The sequence below is a fragment of the Rhinopithecus roxellana genome, chromosome 9 (genome assembly GCF_007565055.1).
Source record: "Rhinopithecus roxellana isolate Shanxi Qingling chromosome 9, ASM756505v1, whole genome shotgun sequence".
In the NCBI taxonomy this organism is placed as follows: Eukaryota; Metazoa; Chordata; class Mammalia; order Primates; family Cercopithecidae; genus Rhinopithecus; species Rhinopithecus roxellana.
Genome location: NC_044557.1, coordinates 81,297,808 through 81,324,032, shown reverse-complemented (window position 1 = coordinate 81,324,032; position 26,225 = coordinate 81,297,808). Strand labels below are relative to the sequence as shown.

General features: G+C 38.3%; 2 protein-coding genes across 2 annotated transcripts in view; one reads left to right on the top strand and one right to left on the bottom strand.

Moving 5' to 3' along the window:
- Positions 1-1,501: 1,501 nt before the first annotated feature.
- On the bottom strand, positions 1,502-6,903 carry UTP23 (UTP23 small subunit processome component). Its single transcript, XM_010386878.2, has 3 exons — positions 6,616-6,903; positions 3,053-3,227; positions 1,502-1,946 (listed from the first exon to the last, which is right to left on the bottom strand). Exons 1-3 carry the CDS (start codon positions 6,801-6,803, stop codon positions 1,560-1,562), a joined length of 750 nt encoding a protein of 249 aa, XP_010385180.1. The 5' UTR covers positions 6,804-6,903; the 3' UTR covers positions 1,502-1,559.
- Positions 6,904-7,150: 247 nt separating this feature from the next.
- EIF3H (eukaryotic translation initiation factor 3 subunit H) overlaps positions 7,151-26,225 on the top strand; it is a 124,055-nt gene continuing 104,980 nt past the window's right edge. The window contains exons 1-3 of the mRNA XM_010386879.2: positions 7,151-7,891; positions 22,152-22,219; positions 22,374-22,505. Coding sequence (XP_010385181.1) covers positions 22,178-22,219; positions 22,374-22,505 — 174 coding nt within the window. The 5' untranslated portion in view covers positions 7,151-7,891; positions 22,152-22,177. The remainder of the gene's footprint in view (positions 7,892-22,151; positions 22,220-22,373; positions 22,506-26,225) is intronic.

Sequence of the window (26,225 nt, the reverse complement as noted above, 5' to 3'; positions counted from 1 at the left end):
GTATCTCTGAATTCAACTGAGAATGACATTTCTATGGGAATAAATGTGAACTTTCTCACATTTAAACATTAAGAACTTACTCATACCTCATCATGATAACCTAATGTTAGACTGAGAATCACTGCTCAAGGGCGACTCCAGAAGTTGCCAGTCAGGAACTGTCTTGTCCAATAATTTTATACTTCCATCTTGTAGTACAAAAACATTTTAATTTTGGCCTGATAAATGACTAAAACAATTGCTGGGGGATTGAGAGAGACAGGTTTGATTATTCAATTCCTAACGGAATTGACCCTCATTGATCCTCAGACTCATTTAGACACTTTTCAATAATATTCACAATCTTAAAGAAAATATTATTTTTGAATTCTTGCTATTGAAATTAACATTTACATCTAAAAGAAAATCATCATCCTTATTGGACAAGTGGAACTCAAACAAACAAACAAACAAAAAAACCCTAGTCATAATAATGAAAATACTGAGTTTCTGATGTACAAAGAGTAAAATATTCATGTACTAGAAAAAATGGTGCAGTATAAATGGGCAAAATTTCATTCTTTCTAGTAGAAAGTCAATAAATAATTGATGTATCAAAAAGTAGCAGTATGATCATATAATTTGGAAATATAAATTCTTCAACTACTAGAATTGAAAGAGGAAGTTTCTTCTGTCATTGTGAAAGACGGACTGCCTCTTTTTTGTCAAAAGCCTTTTAGAACTAACTATATGATTTTTTAAAACTGTTTGCGCATGTTTGAAGGTGGGAATGGGACCAGAGAGGCAACAATTTTACCTGGAAAAACAACCCCCCAAAACCATTTAGTAAGTAAAGTGAATACCATCATACCTAAACCCATTCACTGTTTTTATTTTTTTTATTTTTTATTTTTTTGAGACAGGTTCTCACTCTGTTGCCCAGGTTGGAGTGTAATGATGCAAACTCGGCTCACTGCAACCTCTGCCTCCCAGGTTCAAGCGATTCTCATGCCTCAGCCTCCTGGGTAGCTGGAATTACAACTGTGCACCATCATGCCCAGCTAAATTTTGTATTTTAGTAGAAACAGGGTTTTGCCATGCTGGCTACACTGGCCAATGTTTTTATTTTATATTTAATTTTAGCTAAAACGTATGGGTTCATGTACAAAAATAAGTTTGGCCTTCTTATACAAATACTTCTAGCCGGGCGCGGTGGCTCAAGCCTGTAATCCCAGCACTTTGGGAGGCCGAGACGGGCGGATCACGAGGTCAGGAGATCGAGACCATCCTGGCTAACATGGTGAAACCCCGTCTCTACTAAAAAATAGAAAAAACTAGCCGGGCGAGGTGGCGGGCGCCTGTAGTCCCAGCTACCCGGAAGGCTGAGGCATGAGAATGGTGTAAACCCGGGAGGCGGAGCTTGCAGTGAGCTGAGATCCGGCCACTGCACTCCAGCCTGGGCGACAGAGCCAGACTCCGTCTCAAAAAAACACAAAAAAACAAAAAACAAAAAAACAAATACTTCTAGTTGTAAAAAATTCATTTTCACACTTGACTGTCCTTAAAAGTATCCAAAGCATTCATTCTCCTTCTGCATTCTGCTTCTCAGAAAGTACTTTTGAGTTAGATCTGTTCCGAATTCTTTTTCTTTTTCTTTTCTTTTCAGAAGCAGATGACTGTGTGTCCGGTGCCTTTTTCTTTTTCTTCAAACAGCTAAGAGGATTGGGACCACTTATTTTCTTGTGCTTTTTTCTTCTTCTCTGTTCAGGGTTTTTTACTAAACCCTGTTCCTCTTTGAGATGTTTGATACTTTCTTTCTCATGCACTGAGACAAGCTGACCTGACTCCACCGCTTTTACAAAGGCAATTGTTTTGGGAGAAGGTTTGTCCAAAACCATAGTGTTCTGAATAATAAACATGAGAGGAACTCCAGGCTCCTTCTTTACTTTCATAGACAAATTCTGATCCTATTTAAAAGAAAACAGAATTATTTAGTTCAAATGTCAATTAAGGTACCTGAAATAGGTTTTCAAGAACTGTATTAAAAATAAAAGAGATCACAGATTTTATTTTTCAAATGAGTAAGCTTCACTTATTCATCTGAGTAATGGGGGTATATTTTATGATAAAGGAAGAAAAACATAAAAACTGAGCACAGTGTTAGTAGCAGCTGTGTAAATTGGATTTACTGATACTCTAGAGCCACAAATTACAACCTAATGCAAAGGTAAATGTGTTAAGTGGGTTTCTCCTGTTTCCACTCTAAGATATTCTTTGGAAAGGGTCAAGAATGCTTGAAGAGGTTAAAGGAAAAGAAAGTGCGTAGTAATTAGCTACTCAGATTCTAAATTCAGCTCTGCCTCTGTGTAATTTTATAATTCTGATAATCAAATCTGTATGTATGTGAACTTAATATCACCCCCGAAAGTCTCTCTTCTCCTGCCTTCAAGAAGATGGGAATGTTTTTCTTTAAAAGCCTGAAGTATTCCATACTGTTGGTACAGTCTTAAGCAGTATGAAACATGACTTTGAGAAACAGTATGAAATCCAGGAACATGAACAAACATTAACAGAATATAGGAACTTTGCTCTACTTATCTTCCCTTCAAGAACCCTACAACAAATCATCACATCTCATGTCAACAATTTCTCGTTTTAAAAAAAGAAACTTCTGCCTGTGTCCAGCATGATGGCAAATGCCTGTAATCCCAGGTACTCAGGAGCTGAGGTGGAAGGATCACTTTAGCCCAGGGGTTCGAGACCAGCCTAGGCAACATAGTGAGACCCTCAAGTCTCAAGAAACAAGCAAACAAAAAAAGCAAAACCAATGAAACATTAAAAACAACAACAACAACAACAAAAAACCAACCTTCCACTACTAAAAAGAATATCACATGCTTAAAGTTTTCCTCAAATTATCAAACGACAATTGCTTTTACTGACTGCAAATTAACTTAGAAGCCTGTATTTTTAAAAGTCTAATCACTCTAACTTTTTTCTGATTATAAATAGCTGCATATGAAGTATAAATAGAAATGGTTAAAATTGCCTGTGGTTTTAAAAGTAGTATCACCTGTGTTGCCACAAAATAATGATGAGGATTTCCCTCTTCAACCATGGAAAGCAGACATTCTGATCCGCTCACTGCATTCTTGAAATGAGGACAATTTCGAACTTGGCATTTTTGTGCAATCAATTTTGCCCCATATAAGTCGTTTCCCAACGTTTCTAACTCTTTTAACACACACCTGAAAAGAAAAATTACAGCAGATACATTTCAGTTGTTTACATAAAGTGTAAAAAACAATAGTCAATTTTTTGTTAAAATAAAACTATGCTGTTACAATCTAAATTTGTCACCTGGTAACCATTTACTTTAAAAGATGACTTGAAAAATGCATTTACCAAGTAGGAAGAACAACAGTTAAAATTTACTGAGCACTTATTATGTTCCATGCAGCATGCAAATTGCTCTTCACATAAATTCTTGCTTAATCTCAAAATAACCCTATGAAGTTAGGTCACTTACCTTGAAATTATCCTTATTTTAGAGCACCTCATTCTGAGATTTCAAGTCACATGCCAAAGTTCAAGTAACTAGTAAGTGGTACCGAGACTTGTAGTTTGACAACAGCTCCCTTGTCCCAACCACAGTGTAATAAGCTTCTGCTTCAAGTACAAATTGGTACACTTTCAAAATATTTTCAATTCAGAACAGTAAAACTTCTCACGTCATCAAGTTGTTTTTAAAAAAACATTCAGTCATATGAGTTCCTCGACCCTAGCCAGCCTTTGCCAGATTCTTTCTCGCCTCATCTCCTTTATCATCTTTCTGTTTTAAGATTTTGCCGCTTTAGTCATTAGACTTGACCTCTATTTTGAGTACTGCCAGCCTGTGGATATCCCGCCATCAACTCTTCAAATTCACCATGTCTAAGATCAAACCACTTTCCTGCATCCATATTTATCCTCCAAGACTTGCTATCTCTTTGAAATTATTATTTTCCCAGACACCCTAGACAGAAATCAGAAATCACATTTGACCTTCCTGCCCTTCTTCACCCATACTCCTATGCCATCAGTTGCTCGACCTATCTATCTCAGTAACGGTTCTTTGGAGAACCCTTGGGTTCCTGCCTTTCCTCTCCCAGGTTTAGGCTCCCCTTACTTCTTGATTGAACAACCGCAATTCATGCCTTTGCTCTCCTGTCTCTCCTATTTACCCTTCACATCACTGCAGTTACCTTTTCTAAAATAAAACCCAGGCCTGATGACATTCTCCTGTTCTACCTCATCAGTTAACTCCACGTATCTTCAAACCTTCTACCTCTGTAGAGACCTAACTACTAGTGGCTAAGGAATATATTCCACTGAAAAATGAATGACCCGATTTCTTAAAAACATAAATTGCAACATGTAAAGGGAGGGAAAATTGTTAAAATATTTAAAAACTGCCTGGCGTGATGGCTCAGGTCTGTAATCCCTTCGCTTTGGGGGGCTGAGGTGGGTGGATCACCTGCGGTCAGGAGTTCAAGACCAGCCTGGCCAACATGGTGAAATTCTGTCTCTGCTAAAAAAATACAAAAATTAGTAGGGCATAGTGTCACACATCTGTAATCTCAGCTACTTGGGAGGCTGATGCAGGAGAATCACTTGAACTCGGGAGGCGGAGACTGCAGTTAGCCATGACTGCACCACTGCACTCCAGCCTGGGCAATAAAGTGAGACTCCAACCCAAAAATAATTTTTTAAAAAAAACTTAAGCGACATAGAAATCAAATGTAATATATGTATTTAGTTTGAATCCTGATATTTAAAAGGCTTCTTTCTCTTTTCAAGATACATGCCAAAGAACTGATAGAATAATACGCTCCAAAGTAACCCATCAGTAAGGAGAGGTGAGGGATTCAATAAGATTGGCCATGTTAGTAACTGCAAAAGCTGGAGAGAGGTTTCATTATATTATTCTACTTTTGAGTTGTCTGAAAAATTCCAGAGTTAAAATAAATTTGTTAGAAAAATTGCTGTAGAACATAATTTTATGTGGCACTTCTCAATCTTTTTAATATCATAGCACTGTATTTAAAATGTTAATATTTCTATGGCACACAGGAGTATATGGACAAATTGCTTGTAGACAAAAGCAATCAATTCAGGGGCAAAGACTACTGAAGGATTTGTTAGCCCTAAAGACTAAGAGGATCAAAACTTTGGGGGTATCTGTAACCCAGCCGAGACACTGCTTGAGAAATTCTGAACAAATACAGAAAGCTGTTCATTAAGTAGTGGTATGTGAGAAAAGGAGACTATTAACACGGTATACACAGAAAAAGCCCATACTTTGTTATGGTTGTAGTTAGAGATGGGGGTTTCCCTATGTTGCTCAGGCTCACCTCAAACTCCTAGACTCAGGCAACCCTCCTGTCTCAGCCTCCTGTGTAGCTGGGATTACAAGTGTGAGCCACCTTGTCTGGCTTAAAAGTCCATTCTTGTGCTTGTGTGAGTGTGTATAAAGAACTGGATGGATGACACTGCACATGTTAACAGTGATTATTCGTGAGTAGTGGCATTATGACTCATTTTAATTTTCTTTTTTTTTTTTTTTTTGCTTTTTAAAAAGTAAATATTCTACAACGAAAAAACTACTAAATTTCTTAATAGTTCTTCATGGTCTAGCCTCAATTTGCCTTCTTCCTAGTTTCATTCCCAAATATATTCTGTGCTGCAACCTCTTTCCCAGGCATTTCATAACTCCATTCTGTGTGAAGAGGTCTCCACAACAAGAAGTGTCATTCTTTTCTGTCATTCAAAATAGTTCTTCCCCTCAGAATTGAACAAGTGAATGGGCTCAAATGTTATCTGAAATCTGTCACAATTCTCTCCTCCCCCATCTTCATCCCCACAAGCTTCCATCCTAAGTGTTCCCACATTTCAGTGAAGTGGGGAAACATCAGACCTCGAGTGAAAACACATCCACTGCGGACTGACGTATGCACTTTACCGGCCATGAGGGAGCAGTGTGTGGCATATATAGGGGGTACTTAATAAAGCGAGTTGAATAAACAAATGTCCTTGGGCAGATTCCTTAATCTCAAGTACTGACTTTTTGTCTTGGACATCAAAGATGGTAACTCAAAGATTCACTGTGAGGCCTGAACAGTTTTGGTTTAAACTAAGAAGAGCTATGCAAATGACGGCAACCATTTGAAGAGGGGTACACTTTGGATACCGAAAAATGCTCTAGTACGCTATACTCGTTTGAGGTTACAGCAATCTTATAAGCAGTTATGACCTCTATTTTACAAATGAGGAATCCGAGGCTCAGACAGGCTATATAACTTGACCGAAATCACAGAACTGGTAGGACTGGGATTAAGATTCGAAGTTAGATCTTTCTGCTATAATGTGCTCTCATTCACCAGGCTAACGACACGTGATATTCACAGGGCACTGTCCAGTCTGCCTCTATTATAGGTATTCGCCGGACCACCTTCACCTCTCCACTTAACTGTCAACTCCACGTGGGCGGGGCGTTTTGCCCCTCCTGAGCTCGCAATGAAGGTCTGTGGGCAAGGGCCTCGCCTCTACAACACCCGACGGACCCCCTGTGCCTCCTCCCCGGCCCCCCGGGCCCACCTTGTGGTGCACAGCTGTGTCTCACCCATGAGGTAGCGGGGCAGCTGCTCTCGCAGCTGGATGCGGCCCCGCAGCGCCGCCTGACAGAAGGTGCCGTCCAGCAGGATCTGGTACGGCTCGCGGACTCCGAAATTATTGCGGAAGAAGCCAAGATGCTTCTTGGCATGTTTCTGCCTTGTGATCTTCATGCCTGGCTTACCGGGACCAAGGCCACCGGACCAGGAAGCATCAGCAAACGCCTCACGCACGACCCAGTACCCTCAATGCCAGTTTCACCCGGAAATGAAGTGCCTTTGGCGCCGGAAGCAAACGCCCCTGTCTTCCGGGCCTGCCCACTGGCTTACGTCATGTCCAGACTAGCGCGCGCTTCCACCGCGGTGCCCGCGCTTAAAGGGGCGGTCCCTTAGGGCGGAACTTGTGCGTACGCGGGAAAATCGCTGGGGTGAGCGATTCCGCATGGGGGCGCACATGCGCAGTCTGGGGCTACGGCAGAAGAAAATCACAGAATACATTTAGCGTGTTACCTACGTTTCAGAGACACGTATCAAGAGCTTCTCTGAAAGACTGGCAGTATCGTAGTAGTCAGTGATAATATTGAGGCTTAATATGTTCCAGACACTGTCCTGCGTGATTTACCTTACATTATTCCCTTGAATGTTTATAATTCCCAAGTGAAAGAAGAAAATGATATATTGGATAGCTATGAGTGGGGAGGTTTGTACTGGCTGCTTTCCCATAAAGAAATTAAGCTCGTTCACGAAGCGCACGTAGTTTGTTAGTGTTTGGAACCCAGTTTTCGTGCCTGAAGTTCAAATGTTCTTGCTACACCACCATAGAAACTAATGTCACTCATGAACCATTTGTCAGGGCAAAGGGTGCCACCATTTTGTATTTCCTCCTGCCTTAGGACTATCCTAAATCACTCGCACGGAGTGTTTTGGAAGAACTCTCAAGAGCTTCGTTTGCCTAGAGTCAGAATTCCTAACCTTGAGTCCTGGTTCTGCCACAAACCCAAGCCGTTTGATCTTGGGCAACTCCCCAAGAAAGCTGGGTTCAACTTCCTCACTGTCAAACTGGTTATAGGTCTAGATGAGTTTCAAGGACTCTTTTTATGGCTACAGTCTCTGACATAGGAAGACTACATACTGGGCCAGTAATAGGAAGGCACAAAGCTGAATGAAGGTTTAAAAATTACTTGGTCAATTTGATTAATGAGGAGAATGAATCAGAAAATTTCAAGTTCTCCCATGGCTAACTGTCGAGTATCTACTTCAAGGCAAAATAATCAAAGAATGGGGAGTATGGAATTTTGCATTTTTGTCCTGGCCTGGAATCTGTCCCAGATCTAGTTTTGGCTAAAGATTGAAAGGACCAGCACAGAAAATGATTTACAACGTGATTGAATGCATTGTTTGCATTTGGGGTTTTATTTCAATATATAGGTTTATGAAATTGGAACTAAGATCTATAATGTTAGCCCTGACCTGAGTCCCAGCACATCACTTAGATGGTTGCTTTCATTTAAACTTAAAATAAATTTAGGAATTGGAAGCCATGAAAACTTTTGCAGGGTTGGATTCATGGTCTTTGAGTGTAATTGCTCAGTACTTTTCAATTTCAATCCTCTTTTTATCCCTGTATGCCAACTCTCTGCTCCAACTATGCGCCTACCACAGACAGAGAAACGAGATACCACCTGAGTCTTGCAAAACAGTTAAAACATTTTTTCTTAAATAGCCTCGGATTTATCTACCAGCTCCTTGGCCACTTTTCTGTACTAAGAAAAATGTGGTGCAGCACTAGGGATTTTAGTCTTATCTTAGTTTTCTGTTGTTGTTTTTTAATTTACCAAACTACAGCACATTTTGTCCCCCCAAGCTCTATGTATATGACAGTGCCAGTTTGCACCCTATCTTTATTATGAAAACATGAAGATGGTCTATAATGGCGATTATCAAGTTTAAAACAAAGTTTTTGGCCGGGTGTGGTGGCTTATGCCTGTAATAGCAGAACTTTGGGATCCTGTGGCAGGAGGATCACTTGAGCCCAGGAGTTTGAAACCAGCCTGGGCAACATAGGGAGCCCCTGTCTCTACTAAATTAAAAAAAAAAACGAAATGAGAAAAAAAATAGAGTTTTCTATTATAGCAGTGTTTCTCAAAACATGGTCCTGAGATATGCAGAAAAAGCTCTTAGTGTGCTTGTTTAAAATGCCCATTTCTGATTCAGAGTAAGTATTGAGGGAAAGGGGTACTATTCAGCAAGGAAGTGGCAATTATTACAATCTCCCCAAGTCATTATTATGCTCATTAGTGTTCCTAAAGGACCTTTTTTGTAATAAAGCATCGTTTAGTCAATAAGATATTTTTATTAATTGGTTCACTTAATACACTTTTGTTTAGATCCCAAATGATCTGTAATGGAAAATCAATATTTAGCCACAACCAAGGTGGAAGACAAATACTGCCATTATTGAATGAACTATTTGAATATAAATTTAAATCTGAAATTTTATTTTGAAAATTATGTCATTATTAAAATATTTAATATTCGTTGAAAAATTTTTGACCTTATACTGAAGGAACAATAATTCATAACAGCATTGGTAGCTTTTAGCTTTTTTCTCAAGTCAGTCCACTGGACATTTTCCATGCCAAATAGAAATCCACATTCAGCTGGAGTAAGTAGGCGATTAATTTATTTTTCTTTATTTTTTATGTTCTTCATTTTATTATGTCTGGATCAAATATAGTTTTATAATATTATGCTGTTGTACATGATTTTGAAGTTTTTTTCTTCATGAAATTTTGATGAAGCCATGTTGACATGAGAATAATTTATTTTTGAAATGTGTGACTAATTCCCAAATAGCACTTTCTCATGAAAGATTCATGGCCTAAATGGAATTAAACAGGTAAACATTAAACATAATTCATAAAGGTTACTTTGTTGAATTTCATCAATGTTAGTATAATTTTGTTTAATTTCATAACTGTTAGACAATTTAGCTAACATATCTATTGTGGTATTATTCTGCCTTATATTCATATCTAAATATATATAAACATTTGTTAACATTCATTAGCTCAAAAAAAAATTTCTTCCTAACATTATCTAACATACTGTCTAAATAAATAATTTAGCTAAATAGATATTTTAAGACAACTTAGGTAAAGCACTCTGTATTTGAGGTCCTATGAGGTTCTTCGTTAAGATCCTCTAGGATAGGCTCTGTCATGGAATGCCTTACTGCGAAATTTCATATATGTCAGAAGGTGTTATGAAGGTCAGATATGGAGGCTGTCACCTTTTTAAACAATCTTTAAAATAAAATAAAATAACAAAAAACTTTATGTATTTCAAATTACAAAAATAACATATGCCTTTTAAAACAAGTGGAACAACACGAAGATAGTAATTTCTTCTCCCCTTCCCAGATAACACCTTGATGATCTATTATGTATCTTTCTGCAATGTTACCGTATTCACATATTGATATATCATATACATATATATACAATTTAATATTTATGTAGAGATACTGTTATGCAAAATTGAATCGTATTTTACAATTCTATACATTTGCTTTTCTCACCTAACAATCCTGTAGAAATCCCTACACACATCTCCCCAAAGTCAATTGGCAGAGTTCTCATTCATTATTTTTCATGGCTGCGTGACATTTCTCACAAAATCACCAAGTATAACATAATAGATATGACACAGACTATGAATTTTCACCCAATATCTCTTCTCTTCTTTATAGGAATAGACTCCTGATTTTATTCTGGAGTGTAATGTGCCCACATAAGCAAATTCATTCCCCAGATTTCTTTTTTTTTTTTTCTTTTCTTTTTGAGACAGAGTCTCACTCTGTCGCCCATGGTGGAATGCAGTGGCAGAATCTTGGCTTACTGCAATCTCCACCCCCTGGGTTTGAGCAATTCGCCTGCCTCAGCCTTCCAAGGAGCTGCGATTACAGGTACGGGCCCCCATGCCTGGCTAATTTTTGTGTTTTTATGTAGGGACCGGGTTTTACTATGCTGGCCAGGCTGGCCAGGCTTGTCTTGAACTCCTGACCTCAAGTGGTCTGCCCACCTTGGCCTCCCAAAGTGCTGGGATTACAGGCATGAGCCACAGCACCTAGCCCATTCCCCAGCATTCTGTGCAGTTAGGTAGAACCATGGGATTAAGTTCTAGCCAAAGATATGTAAGTGTAAGTGTTGCATGGAATTCTGGGAAGCCGGCTTAAAGGAAGTCAACTTAGCTTGGCAGTGGACACTTTTGTGTTTTATATTTCCTTCTTTCCTACTCCCCGGAATTTGGATGGGATAGACTTAACTCCAGCAACCTATTTTAGACCATGAGGTTTTGAGAATGGAGGTCATTCACTTAACACTGGCAGAGCAGATAAGAGGAGCTTGGATCGCTCGCAACTGTGAAACTGTCTTTCCAAATGTAGACTTTCTACTTCTGGACTTCTTTTACGTGAGAAGAAAAATAAACTTCTACCTTGGTTTTTTACTAAAAAATGTTGTCATAAGTTTATTTTATATGTAGCCAAACTCAATGCTAACTGAGAGAGGAAGTTAAAACTACCTGCCAGAATTAGATAATTTTATATGGGCAAATATGTTTGATGAAACCTTGATGTTCTTGTTAGTCAATACAATTGCTGTTCCTTTGAACAGGTTCAGAATCTTAGTTTATACGTTTCCTCTAAAAGGGAGAAAGTCTTCAAAGTTAAATAAACCACATCTTTCTTTACATACTATAGAAACTGTCTTGACATTTGTTTCTCTTGAAAGTATAAACAATTTGATTTGAATTTGGTATGTCAGTGGGATATATCTCCTGTTGAGGAAAGTTAGTTAAATGTGAAGAGCCCCAGCTGCTTGGGTAAGGAACATCAAGGAAATGTTAGCGTCACCCGGTTGTCAATTAATGAAAGCAAGCAGAATTCATGTATGTCAGTCCTGCCAGTATCAGTGAGCTCTTCTTTCAGGTCAAATGACAAAGGAGAAGCTGTGTCTTAGAAAAAGATTTCAAGAGATTTCTGTTTCTCGAGGATATTTCTAAACTAGACAGTAAACAGGAAGTGCCCATCATTAGTTATCAGATGACTATTGTCAGATCACTATAAAATTAGACTAGCAAGTTTGCTTTCTGTAATAATGTATTTGGATGAAATCATACTTAGAATAAATACTGCCATGTTAGGTAAATTGAAATATATCTGTTTCTCTAACAGATATATGTATGTATGTATGTATGTATTTATTTGAGACAGAGTCTCACTCTGTTGCCCCAGCTGGAGTGCAGTGGTGCAATCTTGGCTCACTGCAAACTCTGCCTCCCAGATTCAAGCGATTCTCTTGCCTCAGCCTCCAGAGTAGCTGGGATTACAGGTGCCCACCACCACGCCTGGCTGATTTTTGTATTTTTAGTAGAAACAGGTTTTTACCATGTTGACCAGGTTGGTCTCAAACTCCTGACCTCAAGTGATCTGCCCACCTCAGCCTCCCAAAGTGCTGGGATTACAGGTGTGAGCCACCTCACCCAGCCTGTCTCTAACAGATTTAAATAGTGCTCTCCATTGGCATTTTACTACAAAATGTTTAATGGCATTAATTTAAATGGTTAAAAAATAAAAACGATTGGAGCAGAGCAAAAAGTTAAGAAGTAGTACCAATGGCAAACAAGTTTTAGTGTAATGCAAAGCCAACTGCCATTTGAAATTTAATTACATTATTATTGAAACTGATAGAGAAGTTCACACTAAATGGGTCTTTCATTTTAATCTACCAAAGCACTTTAGAAGGTTAATGAATCCTTACAAAATTACTGTAGGTAACCAAATATTATTACTGTTACTTAAAGAAGTTTAAAGATTAGAAATTATGTCAGATTACAGCTTTGAAAGGATTTTCTAAGAATCACTATTTATATTTAACAAAATGTTGAAGACAACTCTTTCACTCATGGTTTTGTATATATTTTTAAGCAGCAGGAGGACTCAGGGCAGAAACTGAACTCCTGATGGCAAGAAATTAAACATGTTTTCAATAATTCAGTAGAATATTATTTCAAAGTCTAGTACTTGTAACTGAATTACACCAATATGAAGTATTAATTGCATGATATTATACAAAATAAAAGTAACTCTTAGAATCCTCTCAAATTGCTTTTTTTTTTTTTTTTTTACTGCAAGATTACTTTGTTTAAATATTAGTTGGTAAGTGATGAATCAAAATACTGGAATGAAAAGTCTAATGTCATTTTAAAAATTATTATTATTTTAGCAAACATATGGAAAATGCCCACATGCTAATTCTTATGTGTAAATGAATACTATTTTCTTTTTATTGGCTCCAACTTTATACTCTCTATTGTTTCTTTCATAACACTGAACAAATTACTTAGCTCTTCAAAGTATAACCTCCCATAGTCTCGTTTCACATGTGTACACAAAAGGAGGCCAATGACTTAAATTGATCTCAATAAGGCTAATGAGAAAGACCTTTTTTCTATGGCTGGGGGAGAAGTTTTCTTGAAATAAGCAAAACAAAAAGTGTATTGTTTCCATTGCTCCTGAGAGCTTGAGATTATAGTGGTAGCCAGTCTGCAGTCAGAACCCAAACACGGCAGGAGACAGAGTCCAGAGAGTCATCAAGTAATGAAACTGGAGTCTTTATGCTGCTTCACTTGGAGTATGCCCTTCTCTAGACATCCAGATCCATGATAGCATATATTTCCCTCTTGTTTAAAATAATTAAAATTGGCAGGCTGAGCATGATGGCTCACACCTATAATCCTAGCACTTTGGGAAACCAAGGCAGGAGGATCACTTGAGCCCAGGAGTTTGAGGCCAGCCTGAGCAACAATGAGGAACTGGTTCTCTACAAAAAATACAAAAAATATTCAAGTATGGTGCTCTGTGCCTGGAGTCCCAGCTATTTGAGAAGCTGAGGTGGGAAGATCACCTGAGCCCGGGGAGGTTGAGGCTGCTGTGAGCCGAGATCGTGTCATTGCACTCCAGCCTGTGCAACAGAGTAAGATACGGCAAGCGCTTACACACACACACACACACACACACACACACACGCACACACACACACACACATTTCTTTTGGCTCATCTGAATATAGAACAAGCCAGATGAACCCCCAAATTTATACTCTCTGTTGTAAGTGAACGCTCTCTATAGTAATAAAATGACATTTAACAACATTTAGGGGTTCATCTTTGGTGTCCTGACTCCCATTTTACTCCATTGAAAGCGATTTAAGTGTCTTAGCCAAGTGAGGGAAAGCAGCTCCAATACTGGGTGGTTCTGAGGCATGGAATGGTCACAGCCTGACTTTTACTGGGCTGTGTTTTTCTAGTGGGTAGAGTTATTATGCCACAAAAGCTGAACTAGTTAGACTGTTTATTTTTTATTTGCTCACTCAGGTGTGACAGGCTGTCCTCTGCTTCCTGTCCTCATGCAGTAATCACACATGGGCAGCACCCACAGCTTAGTTTGGAAGGCCCTCATCAGCTTCTCTCTTTTCGCCTGTAACTAAATTAGAAATATTTCCAGCAAGTGGAGAAGTATGCTAAAAACATTAGTTTCTGTGACAAAGAGAATGAAGAACATCTTGTTGTGAATACAGGATAAATTTATTATTTATAATAAATAAATATCCACAATGAAATTAATATCCACAATATTGAACTTCCTTACGAGAGGCCAGAAAGACAACTTTATGGTTGTGACCAACCATCTTTAAGTGATTAAATATATTTAGTTTCTTCTACAATCTGTTATTTACTTTCTTATGCATACTTCAGGTTTATTTTGTTCTTATTTGTCTAGGATGTTAGAGAGCTTAGATGATGGATTTGACACATTTCCTTTTTCTAATGTGGGCAGGTAGCTATAAACTTCTTTCTCAGCACTGATGTATCTGTGCCCCACACATTTTAATATTTTATATTTTCATACTCATCTAGTTCGTTTTGTGTATATGTTTTAAAATTTTCCTGGAGACTTACTCTTTGACCTGTGGATTAATATTACTAGAAGTATGTTGTTTAGTTTCCAAATACTCAGAAGATTTTGTTATCCTATGTTTTAATTCCCTGTTTAAATATATTGTGATTTGAGAACATACTATGAATAATTTCAATTCAGAAATCATTAAATTTGGTGAGGTTTAAGCTTGCTGAGGTTTGTTTATGGTTCAGGATATGACCTGTATGTTCCATGGACACTCGAAAAAAGTGTGTATTTTGTACTTTGAGGGTTCCATAAATACTGATTCGATCCTGTTGGTTGATGGTATTGTTGAGATCCTTATATCCTTATTGATTTTCTCCATAGTTGTTCTATCCATTGTTGACAGAGGGAGTTGACATCTCCAACTATAATTATGGATTTGCCCATTTTTTCCTTTCAGCTCTATGAGATTTTTCTTCACATAAGTTCTGATTTCTGTGGGGGCATACACATTGAGAATTCTCAAGTGTTCTTTGTGATTGACCATTTAATTATTGTTTGTTGTCTCCTTCTGTCTCTGATTATTTTCTTTTCTCTGAATTTTGGCTTATTTGATATTAATATAGCCACTCCTGCTTTCTTTTGATTAGTGGTTACATGGTGTATTTTTTCCATCGTTTTACTTTCTTTGTACTTATATTACTATGTTTGAAGTGAATTTCTTATAGACAGCCTACGAATAGATCATGTTTTTATCCATTTATTCATTCATTCAATTGTTTTCCTTGAATTGGTATATTTAAAACATTTATATTGGCTGGGCGTGGTGGCTCATGCCTATAATCCCAGCACTTTGGGAAGCTGAGGTGGGCAGATCACCTGAGGTCAGGAGTTGGAAAGCAGCCTGGCCAACATGGCAAAACCCTGTCTCTACTAAAAATACAAAAATTAGCTGGGTGGGGTGGTGGGTGCCTGAAATCCCAGCTATTTGAGAGGCTGAGGCAAGAGAACCGCTTGAACCCAGGAGGTGGAGGTTGCGGTGAGCCAAGATCACGCCATTGCACTCCAAGCCTGGGTGACGGAAGGAGACTCTCAAAAAAAAAAAAATTAACATAACTATTAGTATATTTGGGCTTAAGATTGCCATTTAAGTTACTTTTTATTCATTCTCTCTGTTTTCACTTCTCTCTTTTCTTTTTCTTCATTCCTCTGGGTTATTTGAACATTTTAAATCATATATTGATTTATTTATGTTATTTTAAGTGTATCTCTTTGTAAAGCTTTTCAGTGGTTTGTCTAGGGTTTACATTACGTTTAAAAACTTTATCACGGTTCAGTGCTTTGTCATTTTACCAGTATGAGTGACATGTAGAAACTTTACCTCTTAGCCAAGTGAGGGAAAGCAGCTGAATTTCAATGCAGACATGTAGAAGAAACTAAGAAACTTACTTTAAGGGCCATATAGGCCCTTAAACATGTCCATTTAGATGTAATTGTCTTAACTGTTTCTTCTACAGACATTTAGAACCATGCTGGACAATCTCATGATTTTTGCTCTAACCATAAAAAATAATTTAGAAAACTCCAGAGGAGAAGGAAAGGCTACTATAATGATCTGTGTTTTAATATACTGTGTTCTTTCTTCTTTAAGAAACGTTTGGTTTGTTTTGTGTTCTTGTCCTTTCCTTTCTTTACAACTTCTTTTAGCAGGTCTTCCAGGGTAGGAATGCTAGTGACAAATTCTCTCAATGCTTTTTCATCTGAGAATGTCTTGATTTCTCTTTTATTCTTAAAGGATATTTTTTGCTGAATATTCGCTTCTCGATTGACATTTTTTTCTTTCAGCAGTTGAAAAATGTGTAACTTCCTCCTGACTTCTGTGGTTTCTAATGAGAAACTCACTTTAATTCTAATTGTTTTTCCTGTATAAGTAAGGTGTTACTTCTTTCTTCTGCTGTCAAGATTTTTTCTTTGTGTCCAGAAGTTTGACTTTGATATGTACTGGAGTAAATTTCTTTAGGGGGTGTCCCTTTTGGAGTTTGCTAAGCTTCTTGAATTTGTAGGTTATGACTTTTGCCCGATTTGGAATGCTTGCAGTCATTATTTGTTCAAATACTTTTTTATCCCTGTTCTTTTTTTCTTCTCCTTTTGAGATTCCTATGATAGGATTGTTTGATTTTTTTTCTTTTTTTTTTCTTTTTTAAAGTTAGGGTCTCACTTTGTCACCCATCCTGGAGTACAGTGGCATGATCTTGCCTCACTGCAACCTCCGCCTCCCAGAGGGTCTCACTTTGTCACCCAGGTTGGAGTACAGTGGCATGATCTTGGTTCACTGCAACCTCCGCCTCCCAGGCTCAAGCGATCCTCCTGCCTCAGCCTCCCTAGTAGCTGGAACCATAGGCACACGCCACCACCACCTAGCTAATTTTTTGTATTTTTGGTAGGAATGTTTTTTTGCATGTTGCCCAGGCTGGTCTCAAACTCCTGAGTTCAAGCAATCCACCTGCCTCAGCCTCCCAAAATGCTGAGATTATAGGTGTGAGCCACTGCATCTGGCCTGATTTTTTTTTCTTACAGTTCCACAGTTTCCCAAGGCTCTGTTCATTTTTTGTACCAGTTTATTTTTTTATTATGGTAAGATATATGTAACATTTAATCTGTCATGAAACTAGAGTAAAATTTTGAAAAATCAAAAAAAGTATATGTAGCATAAATGTTAACATTTAAACCCCTGAGTGTACGATTCAGTGCCATTAAGTACATTTACATTGTTGTTCAACATTATCACTATCCATCTCCAGAACTTTTCCATCATCCCAAACTGAAACTTGGTACCCATTAAATAATAACTCCTAGTTCTCCCTCATCCCAGGTGCTGGTAAACACTATTCTACTTTCTTTCTTGATGAATTTGACTATTATGGAAATCTCATAAGTGAAATAATACAGCATTTGTTCTATTGTGTCCAACTTATTTCAATTAGCATAATGTATTCAAGGTTCATCTATGTTGTAGCATGCATTAGAATTTAATTCCTTTTAAGGCTGTATAATATTCCATTGTATGTTGTATTAGTCTGTTCTCAGGCTGCTGTAAAGAACTGCCCGAGACTGCGTAATTTATAAAGGAAAGAAGTTCGACATGACTGGGGAGGCCTCAGGAAACTTACAATCATGGTGGAAGAGGAAGCAAGCACATGATGGCAGGAGAGAGAAGTGGTGAGCAAAAGGGGAAAGCCTCTTATAAAACCGTCAGTTCTCATGAGAACTCACTCACTATCATGAGAACAGCATGGGGTAACTGCCCCCATGATTCAATTACATCCTACTGGGTCCCTCCCATGACACATGGGGATTATGGGAACTACAATTCGAGATGAGATTTGGGTGGGGACACAGCCAAACCATATCATATGTATATACCACATTTTGTTTATCCATTCATCAGTAGATGAACATGTGAATTGTTTCCATTTTTTGGCTATTGTGAATAATGATGTTATAAACATTGATGTACAAATATGTTTGAATTTCTGCTTTCAATTCTTTTGGATGTATACCTGAAAGGGAAATGTTGGATCATTTGGTAATGCTATGCTTAATTTTTGAGGAACTGCCATATTGTTTTCCACAATGGTGCATCATTTTACATTCTGTTAAGCTGCTGTACAGATTAGGTCATTTCTATCATTCTATCTCTACTTTGCTGACCTTTTTCTTTTTTCCTTTTGATTCTGCTGTTAAGCCCATTCATTTAGCTTTTGGTTTTGGTTATTGTACTTTTTAGGTTCTAAATTTCCATTTGCATTGCATTTTGGTTCTTTTTTTTTTTTTCGTTTCCTTTCCAACATTTATTTTAGGTTTAAGGGTTACATGCACAGGTTTGTTACATGGGAAAATTGCGTGCTGTGGAGGTTTGGTGTACAGATAATTTTGTCATCCAGGTAATCTGTATAATACCTGATAGGTAGTTTTTCAGTCTTTGTTCTCCTCCCATTCTCCACCCTCAAATAGGCCCCAGTTATTGTTCTCTACTTTGTCATGTGTATGCAATGTTTAGCTCCCACTTATAAATGAGAACATGTGGTATTTGGTTTTCTGTTTCTATGTTAATTCACTTAGGAAACATCCTCTAGCTCCATCCATGTTGCTGCAAGGTCATGCTCTCATTTCTTGTATAGCTGCACAGTATTGCATGCTATATATGTACCACATTTCTTCATCCCATCCACCACTGATGGGCATCCAGGTTGATTCTAAGTCTTTGCTATTGTGAATAATGCTGTGATGAACAGATATATGCATTGTGTCTTCATGGAGAATGATTTATATTCCTTTGACCATATATACATAATAAGATTGCTGGGTCAAATGATAGTTCTCTTGTAAGTTCTTTCAGAAATCTCCAGACTGCTTTCCATAGCAGCTTAAACTAATTTACCTTCCTACCAGCATTGTACAAGTGTTCCCATTTCTCTGAAACCTCACCAACATTTTATTTTTTGACTTTTTAATTATAGTCATCCTGACCAGTGTGAGATGGTATTTCATTGTGGTTTTGATTTGCATTTCCCTAATGATTAGTGATACTGAGCATTTTTTCATATGCTTGTTGGCCACGTGTGTGTCTTCTTTTGTAAAGTGTCTATTTATGTCCTTTGCTGGTCCTTATTTACATCTTGTATATCTTAGATAAGCTGAATTTGTTTGTTGAGACTTTATTTGTTTCAAGTGTGTTTGTAATTGTTTATTGAAACATTTTATGAGGGCTGCTTTAAAATTTTTGTCAGCTAATTCTAACTTCTCTGTCATTTCAGCAGCATCTTTTGATTGTCTTGTTTCATCTAGTTTGAAATCTTCTAGTGCATGTACATGCTGGTTCTTGAGGAGATGAAAGATTTTTAATTGAAACTTGGACATTTGGGTATTTTTTTTTTTAATGAACTCTGGATCTTATTGAGACCTTATGTTTTAGCTGACTTCCACTGACACAGTTCTGGCAATACAAGGGCAGGGGAGTAGGCCCTCCTCGTCACTTCCTGGAGAGGGTACAGTAACACTGGGCCTCCATTGACTCCCTTGGGAGGTGGTTCTTTGTTACTGGTAGAGGGATGGGAGTTCCAGATCCTGCTAGACCTTCACTGATACCTCCTTGATGAAAGGGCTAGGAGAGCCTTATTACTGCTCTCTCTGTTGCCCCCACTGACACATTGGATGGGTGACCTCATAACCACTTGGCTGTGATGAAATACTGGTTCTCTACTAGGCTTCCTCTAACATCATTCCTTTGGGGCATAGCATGGGTGCCTCATAGCTGTCTGGTAAGTGTGGAATTGCAAGCTCCCACATGGTCTCCAATGACAGCGTGCAGAGAACAGGATTTTTTTAGAGGTTTTAAAAATTTGTTTTTGTTTTTGTCTGTTGTTGTTTTCAGGTCACTGAATGTCAGCTCCAAGCCTGGGATATATGTGACAAATAGAAACCTTGGGAAATCACCACCTTGTTGTACTTTGGGTCCTGAGGTCCCTAGTCGGTCTTCTTTCTTCTCTGCATTTTTCAGTCTCCTTATGTTTCTTTTATACATAATGTCCAGGCGTTTAGTTGTACTTACTAGGAGGAAGTAGAAAAAATAGGTCTACTTCATCTTTCCAGAAACAGAAATCTGGATTCTGAAAACATTTTGAAGATGGAGTCTATAGGATTTTCTGATAGATCAGGGGTAGGGCATGAAAAAAACAGAGTAGTAAAAGATGACAGAGAAAGTTTTGGCCTTATCAACTAGAAGAATAGAGCTGTCATCAAACGAGACTGGGGAAGACTGTGAGAAGAACATTTTGGGGGATAAGGGTGGTGGTATCTGCAGCTCAGTTCTGGAAAGATTAAGTGGGAGGTGCCTATTGGATATTTAGATGGAGATGTTGAATAGGCAGATGAACATGGTAGTGTGTTCAGTGGAGAGGTCTGGGGATAAATTTGGGAATCAGAATATATGCGATGTTGAGAGCCCTGAGAATGGATGAGATCACCGTAAAAGGAGCAAAAATAGGGGAAAGAAGATGTTCAAAGTCTAAATTTTGGTGCTCTTCAATATTTAAAGGTTGAAAAGGGGTAGAAAAATCAGGAATGGGAACTGAGAATAAAGGAGGTAGCCAGTGAGATACGAATGAAATTAGGAATCCAAGTGAAGGAAATGTCATTGCTTCTGGGCCCTTTCTTGTCAAGGTGATCATATTGATTTCTTAATTCAAATTCTTCATATTCTCTGTCTCTCTGTCTCTGTCTCTCTCTGTCTTTCTTGTACCTCTTACATCTAGTCTATTTCATAATGAGGACCCACATGAATTGTCTCAGGACAGATGAAAATAACCCATTGTAGTGTGTTTAGCACACATGGCTGCAAAAACTTAGTTGGATATCTTCAAGGACAAAAAAATTGCAAAGAAATGTTAAACTTTACAGTTTTACTGTTATGAGGATATTGGTATCATAATTCTGAAACAAAACTGTATTATGTATGTTGTAGGATAAAGCAATAAATAAATGTATCATTGTTCATAAGTAGCCTAGCTGTTTTCTAATGCTCATCATTCCAGCTACCTAGTGGTAGGCAAAAACCTCCAGTCTGTTCTTCCATGAGATATTTTCTTTCTTCTTTTTTTTCTTTTTGTGAATGTTCTATTACCAAATTCTAGTGTAGTTCTATGTGGATCAACCTTTAACACCTCTAAATTTGTGGACTTTCTCTGTGACCTAGGATGTAGTCTATTTTGATAAATATTTCAGATACACTCGAAATGAGAGGATATTAACTTTTCATTTTGTAGTGTTAAGAATTTGTAACATGTAATTATTTCTTCTCCCAGATTGAAATATAACACCAGATCCCAATGACAAAACAACAAAAAACTTCAGGGCAGGATATGCCGTTTATTGATTTAACTGTTTCATCAGTTCTGTATATATATTGATTGAATGAATAAACATTTCAAAAACAAGGGATAGGAAAAAAGTCATTTGGAAGTAGAAAAGAATGTTTTAAATTACTTATCTAAAATGGCTTCTTACAGTTGTCACATATTCTTTTAAGGACTTGAGATGTGTATTTCAGAGTAATGTGTCATAAATCAGCGTGATTTTTAGAAAGTATGTTCTGCATCATCCTTCAACAGTACCTAAAATAACTTCTTTGTACTTTACTCATGTAAATCTCTACATGAAACTAATAGCAGAAGGCTACTATTTCTGGTAATTCTGATAAAAGTTTCCATGTATTAATTTCTGTGTAATGTAAGTGGTTACAAGTAGCTATCTAAAATTACGTAAAACAAGTTGGGCAATACTGGCTCACCGCTAATTAACAGAATAATGTCGGACAAAACACTCCTCAGTTTTCTAATATGCATAATGCAAGTTAGTACAGCACTTCATTGCGAGATCAGAAATGAAAGCATTTTTACATAAGAAACACTACAGAAATAATGTAAACTGTAATGCTATTATGACCGTTTGCCTAATGGTGAATGATTAAACATTTAAAAAGTTTACTTTCATCTTAGATCATTCCATTGGAAAGAGGTCGAAAATGTACAGTAGGCATGCACAAAGGATAACGCCTGGAAATAAGGTAAAACTGGAAAAGAGGAGGGAGGCGGGGCCCAATAGTGGCTTCTCCTTCCATCTCCGCCCCTCGAACGCCGGCCTGCGAGTGACGTCACGCGAGACTTGTACTTCCGCTTCCGGTAACTCACGTTTCTCTTTCTTCCTGTCTGTCCGGAAAGATGGCGTCCCGCAAGGAAGGCACCGGCTCTACTGCCACCTCTTCCAGCTCCACCACCGGCGCAGCAGGGAAAGGCAAAGGCAAAGGCGGCTCCGGAGATTCAGCCGTGAAGCAAGTGCAGATAGATGGCCTCGTGAGTGCTGTTCCGTTTCCTCTGGCCCACTTGGGGAGCGCAGTTCCCAACCCCGTCCCACCAGCCGTACTTTTCAGCATTCTCCCCCCCGGGCTTGGTGTGGCTGGGCCAAAGTTTTTCCCTAGTACTTTTCTCTTTCATCTTCACTTTTTGTTCAGGAGAGGCGAGAACCTTCTCTTGTCTTCTAACGGGACAGTTGGGGCTTCAGGAAGGGGACTGAGAATAGGGGTGTGAGTGACAGGTTCCTGGGGTCTTTGTTTTGAGATGCCCGCTGTGGGGGGATTTGGAGAAAGACTCCTGGAGACAAGCAGCTAACAAAGGTGTCGAGTAGGATTTAGGGACCTAGTAGGGCTCTGGGAAGGAGAGAGTAAGGAAACTCCACTGCTTCCCTGCTAGGATCTGACATCTATACTTCCCAAGTGGAGGTGTACCTTGTAGCCACTCTTTTGAGCCTGTACTTTGGCGCTTTATCTGAAACCAAATAATTTAAAATAGACTCTTTTGTAGGGTTCATTCTGAAAAACATAAAAGAATATCAAAGAGAAGGGCCTTAGATGTGTTTAATAGTTAAGGTTCGTGAACTAGGACATCCAAGGAAATTCTCGGTAAGGAAATGGACTTAGCTGGGAAAAGGAAAATCTAGAATGAGAAATTTTATTTCTGTTGTTTCGAAGCAAAATGCATTTGTACGATGCATCCTTCCTGCTGCTTTTTTTTAAAAAGCATCCTCTCTTCCTTTGATTTTTTTTTAAAGGTTATTTCCTATTAATGCAGATCTTAGATATTTGTAATAAGGAAGTACTTTTAAATTCATGTGAAAATTGTAATTGCAAGGGGTTATTTTTAAGTGGAAACTATTGATAATTAAAACCCAGCGTATAATTGAATCAGTTGAACTGACTTAGTTAAACTGGATACCAAAGTGTAGCCTGGTGGTTAAGAGCTCAGTCTTCTAGGCTCTTCCACTTAACCAGCTCTGTGACTTTAGGCAAGTTAGCCTTTCCAGGCTTTGCTTTCCTCATCTGTCAAGTGGGAATGATAAGTATCTATATCATAGAGTTGTTTGGATTACATGAAAAAATTTATGTGGTGACCTGTAGTACAATGTAATCATTTAATGTTATGATTATTATTATGAGTTTAATGTCTGTGGTTAGCAGAGTTTGAAAGATGCAGGCAAGAGATTAACTTTGGGATGTTTTGTTCTAAATGTCACTTGTGTAATACTTTGAAAATGCAGAACGGGCGCGGTGGCTCAGGGCTGTAATCCCAGCACTTTGGGAGGCCGAGGCGGGTGGATCAGGAGGTCAGGAGTTCGAGACCAGCCTGACCAACATGGTGAAATCCCTGTCTCTACTAAAAATACAAAAATTAGCCGGGCATGCTGGTGCGCGCCTGTTATCCCAGCTACTCAGGAGGCTGAGGCAAGAGAATCACTTGAACCTGGGAGGCGGAGGTTGCAGTGAGCCGAGATCCTGCCACTGCACTCCAGCCAGGGCAATAGAGCGAGACTTCGTCTCAAGAAACAAAAACAAAAACAAAAAACAGAAAAGAAAATGGAGTACTGTTTGGTCTGTGTACTGGCACTCTGGCTTTCCCTGGCTCATGGGAGGCAGATGTGTGTTCAGGAATAAATGACGTGTCTTTAGAGATTGCAAATCTCTAAAGCTAGTGGGTGGACTTAGATTACACTTGTTAAAATAAGTGACTTGGCCGGGTGCGGTGGCTCACGCCTGTAATCCCAGCACTTTGGGAGGCCAAGGCAGGCAGATTGCGAGGTCAGGAGATGGAGACTATCCTGACTAACACGGTATAACCGCTTCTCTACTAAAAGTACAAAAAATTAGCCAGGCATGGTGGCGGGCGCCTATAGTCCCAGCTACTTGGGAGGCTGAGGCAGGATAATGGCGTGAACCCGGGAGGCGGAGCTTGTAGTGAGCAGAGATCACGCCACTGCCACTGCACTCCAGCCTGGGTGACAGAGTGAGACTCCGTCTCAAAAACCAAAAAAAAAAAAAAAAAAAAAAAAAAAAAAAGAAAATGAGTTCCATTTATACACTTGGGAAATGTTTATTTCTTAGAAACATATTTCTTAATAAATTTGCTATGTCAAACAGCACTCTTTGAATCACTTAGTTTCCAGAGTTGAAAAAGGCAGCAGGTCGGTGGCATAAATCTATTTGGAGGTCATTTATTCAGCAAATATTTTAGGACGTTCTTTTAAGTGCCAAATACTGTCTAACATAGGGCAGTGATAAAAGCACTTCCATAACAATGTCCTGGCAGCTTTAAGAGGGATTGTTGAATTAAAAAGAGACTTGCAGGTGGAGATGGACTGGATCACTTCAAGTTTCACAAGTAGGCAATGGGCTTAGGAAGGTTAAGAAACTGGTTCTCAATTTTGTGGTTTCACAAATTACTCTTTTTTTTTTAATCAGCTCTCTCAGAATTGATTAATGCTAAGGAACCGATTAATCCTCCTCACAGGAGATTGGTTTATATACATGTAAATGTTGATTTACTAATTTACTGTGGAAGACATTCCTTTTTAGTGGTGAAAATGCTCGTATCTACCACCAAAAAGACCCTTTTTGATTACCAAAGCACCTTGGAAATCGGATAAAAAATCAGCTTACTAGTGACTCCAAAATCAATCATAATAAGAGCAGCTAAAGGATGATTTTACGTGAGGGTTATTTATATCCAGATTCTTGATGAACTTAGTGAATTATTTCTCATTCACAGTAGTGGGTACCTCTCTGCTTTTTTCTCCATCGATTGGGTAGATATTAACAAAATAAATTCCTAACAACTTTCCCTATCTTTGGACATCTGCTTTTCTGTCGTTTATATAATTTTAGGCAGCTAGATTATAATGCAGTTGCAAGGTTCTTTTATCTTGGTTGCTCATATTTTAATTGTGAATGTTTTCCAGTTACCAGTAAATCATGTAGGAAACATTGAAATGGTATGTTCTTTATGCCTTATACATTATTAGATACAAGGAGTACTGGTTACTCTAAATTTTATTAATGGATGATTGTGCATGGAGTGACCAAGAATCATCCATCTTTAATACTGTCTCTACATGGATGTCTTATAAGTATACCCACCTTTGCCCAGATACAGTTTAAAAAAACTCTTACACCCTCCCCTGCCCTCTATCCCTCCTTTCCTCCCTCTCTCTCTTCCTCTCTTTCTCTCTTTCTTTCTTTCATCTTGATTAACAGTGTTACTCTTAGGAAAGCAGTATTATATATTAGCCAAGAGAATCCTGAAGACAGACTTGTATTCAGATCTTTATTCCAGCAGTAAGCATGACCTTGGGGAAGTTATTAATTTTTCTAGGCCTCAGGTTTATCCTTTATAAAATGGGGATGATGATAAAGTAGTAACTCATAAGGGTTGTGAGAATGAAATTCTGACGTATTTAAAGTGTTTAGTACCTGTGTCATCATAAACACTCAAATTACTGTCAGTGTCTTTGCCACTCTCATCCTTATTAATGTTTCTCAAATCATTCCGAAAGCTAACTTTGCTAATGTAGATTAGAAGTTGTAGAAAGAGCACTGAACTGGTAATCAGGAGACATGCGTTCCAGTCTGCAACCACCAGTAACTAACAACACTTCTATGATTGTTTTACTCCAAAGGTACATTTTCTCATCCACAAAATGATTGCCACTATCCCTATCAATTTTAATAGTTTATGATTTCTTTC

What these genes read in the sequence shown, in the direction of transcription:
- UTP23 (XM_010386878.2), bottom strand. Translation starts at nt 6,803, where the DNA reads ATGAAGATCACAAGGCAGAAACATGCCAAGAAGCATCTTGGCTTCTTC. An exon ending in ACACAGCTGTGCACCACAAG is followed by an intron (nt 3,228 to 6,615) that starts GTGGGCCCGGGG and finishes TTTTCTTTTCAG; the next exon opens with GTGTGTGTTAAAAGAGTTAG. An exon ending in ATTATTTTGTGGCAACACAG is followed by an intron (nt 1,947 to 3,052) that starts GTGATACTACTT and finishes TCTTTTAAATAG; the next exon opens with GATCAGAATTTGTCTATGAA.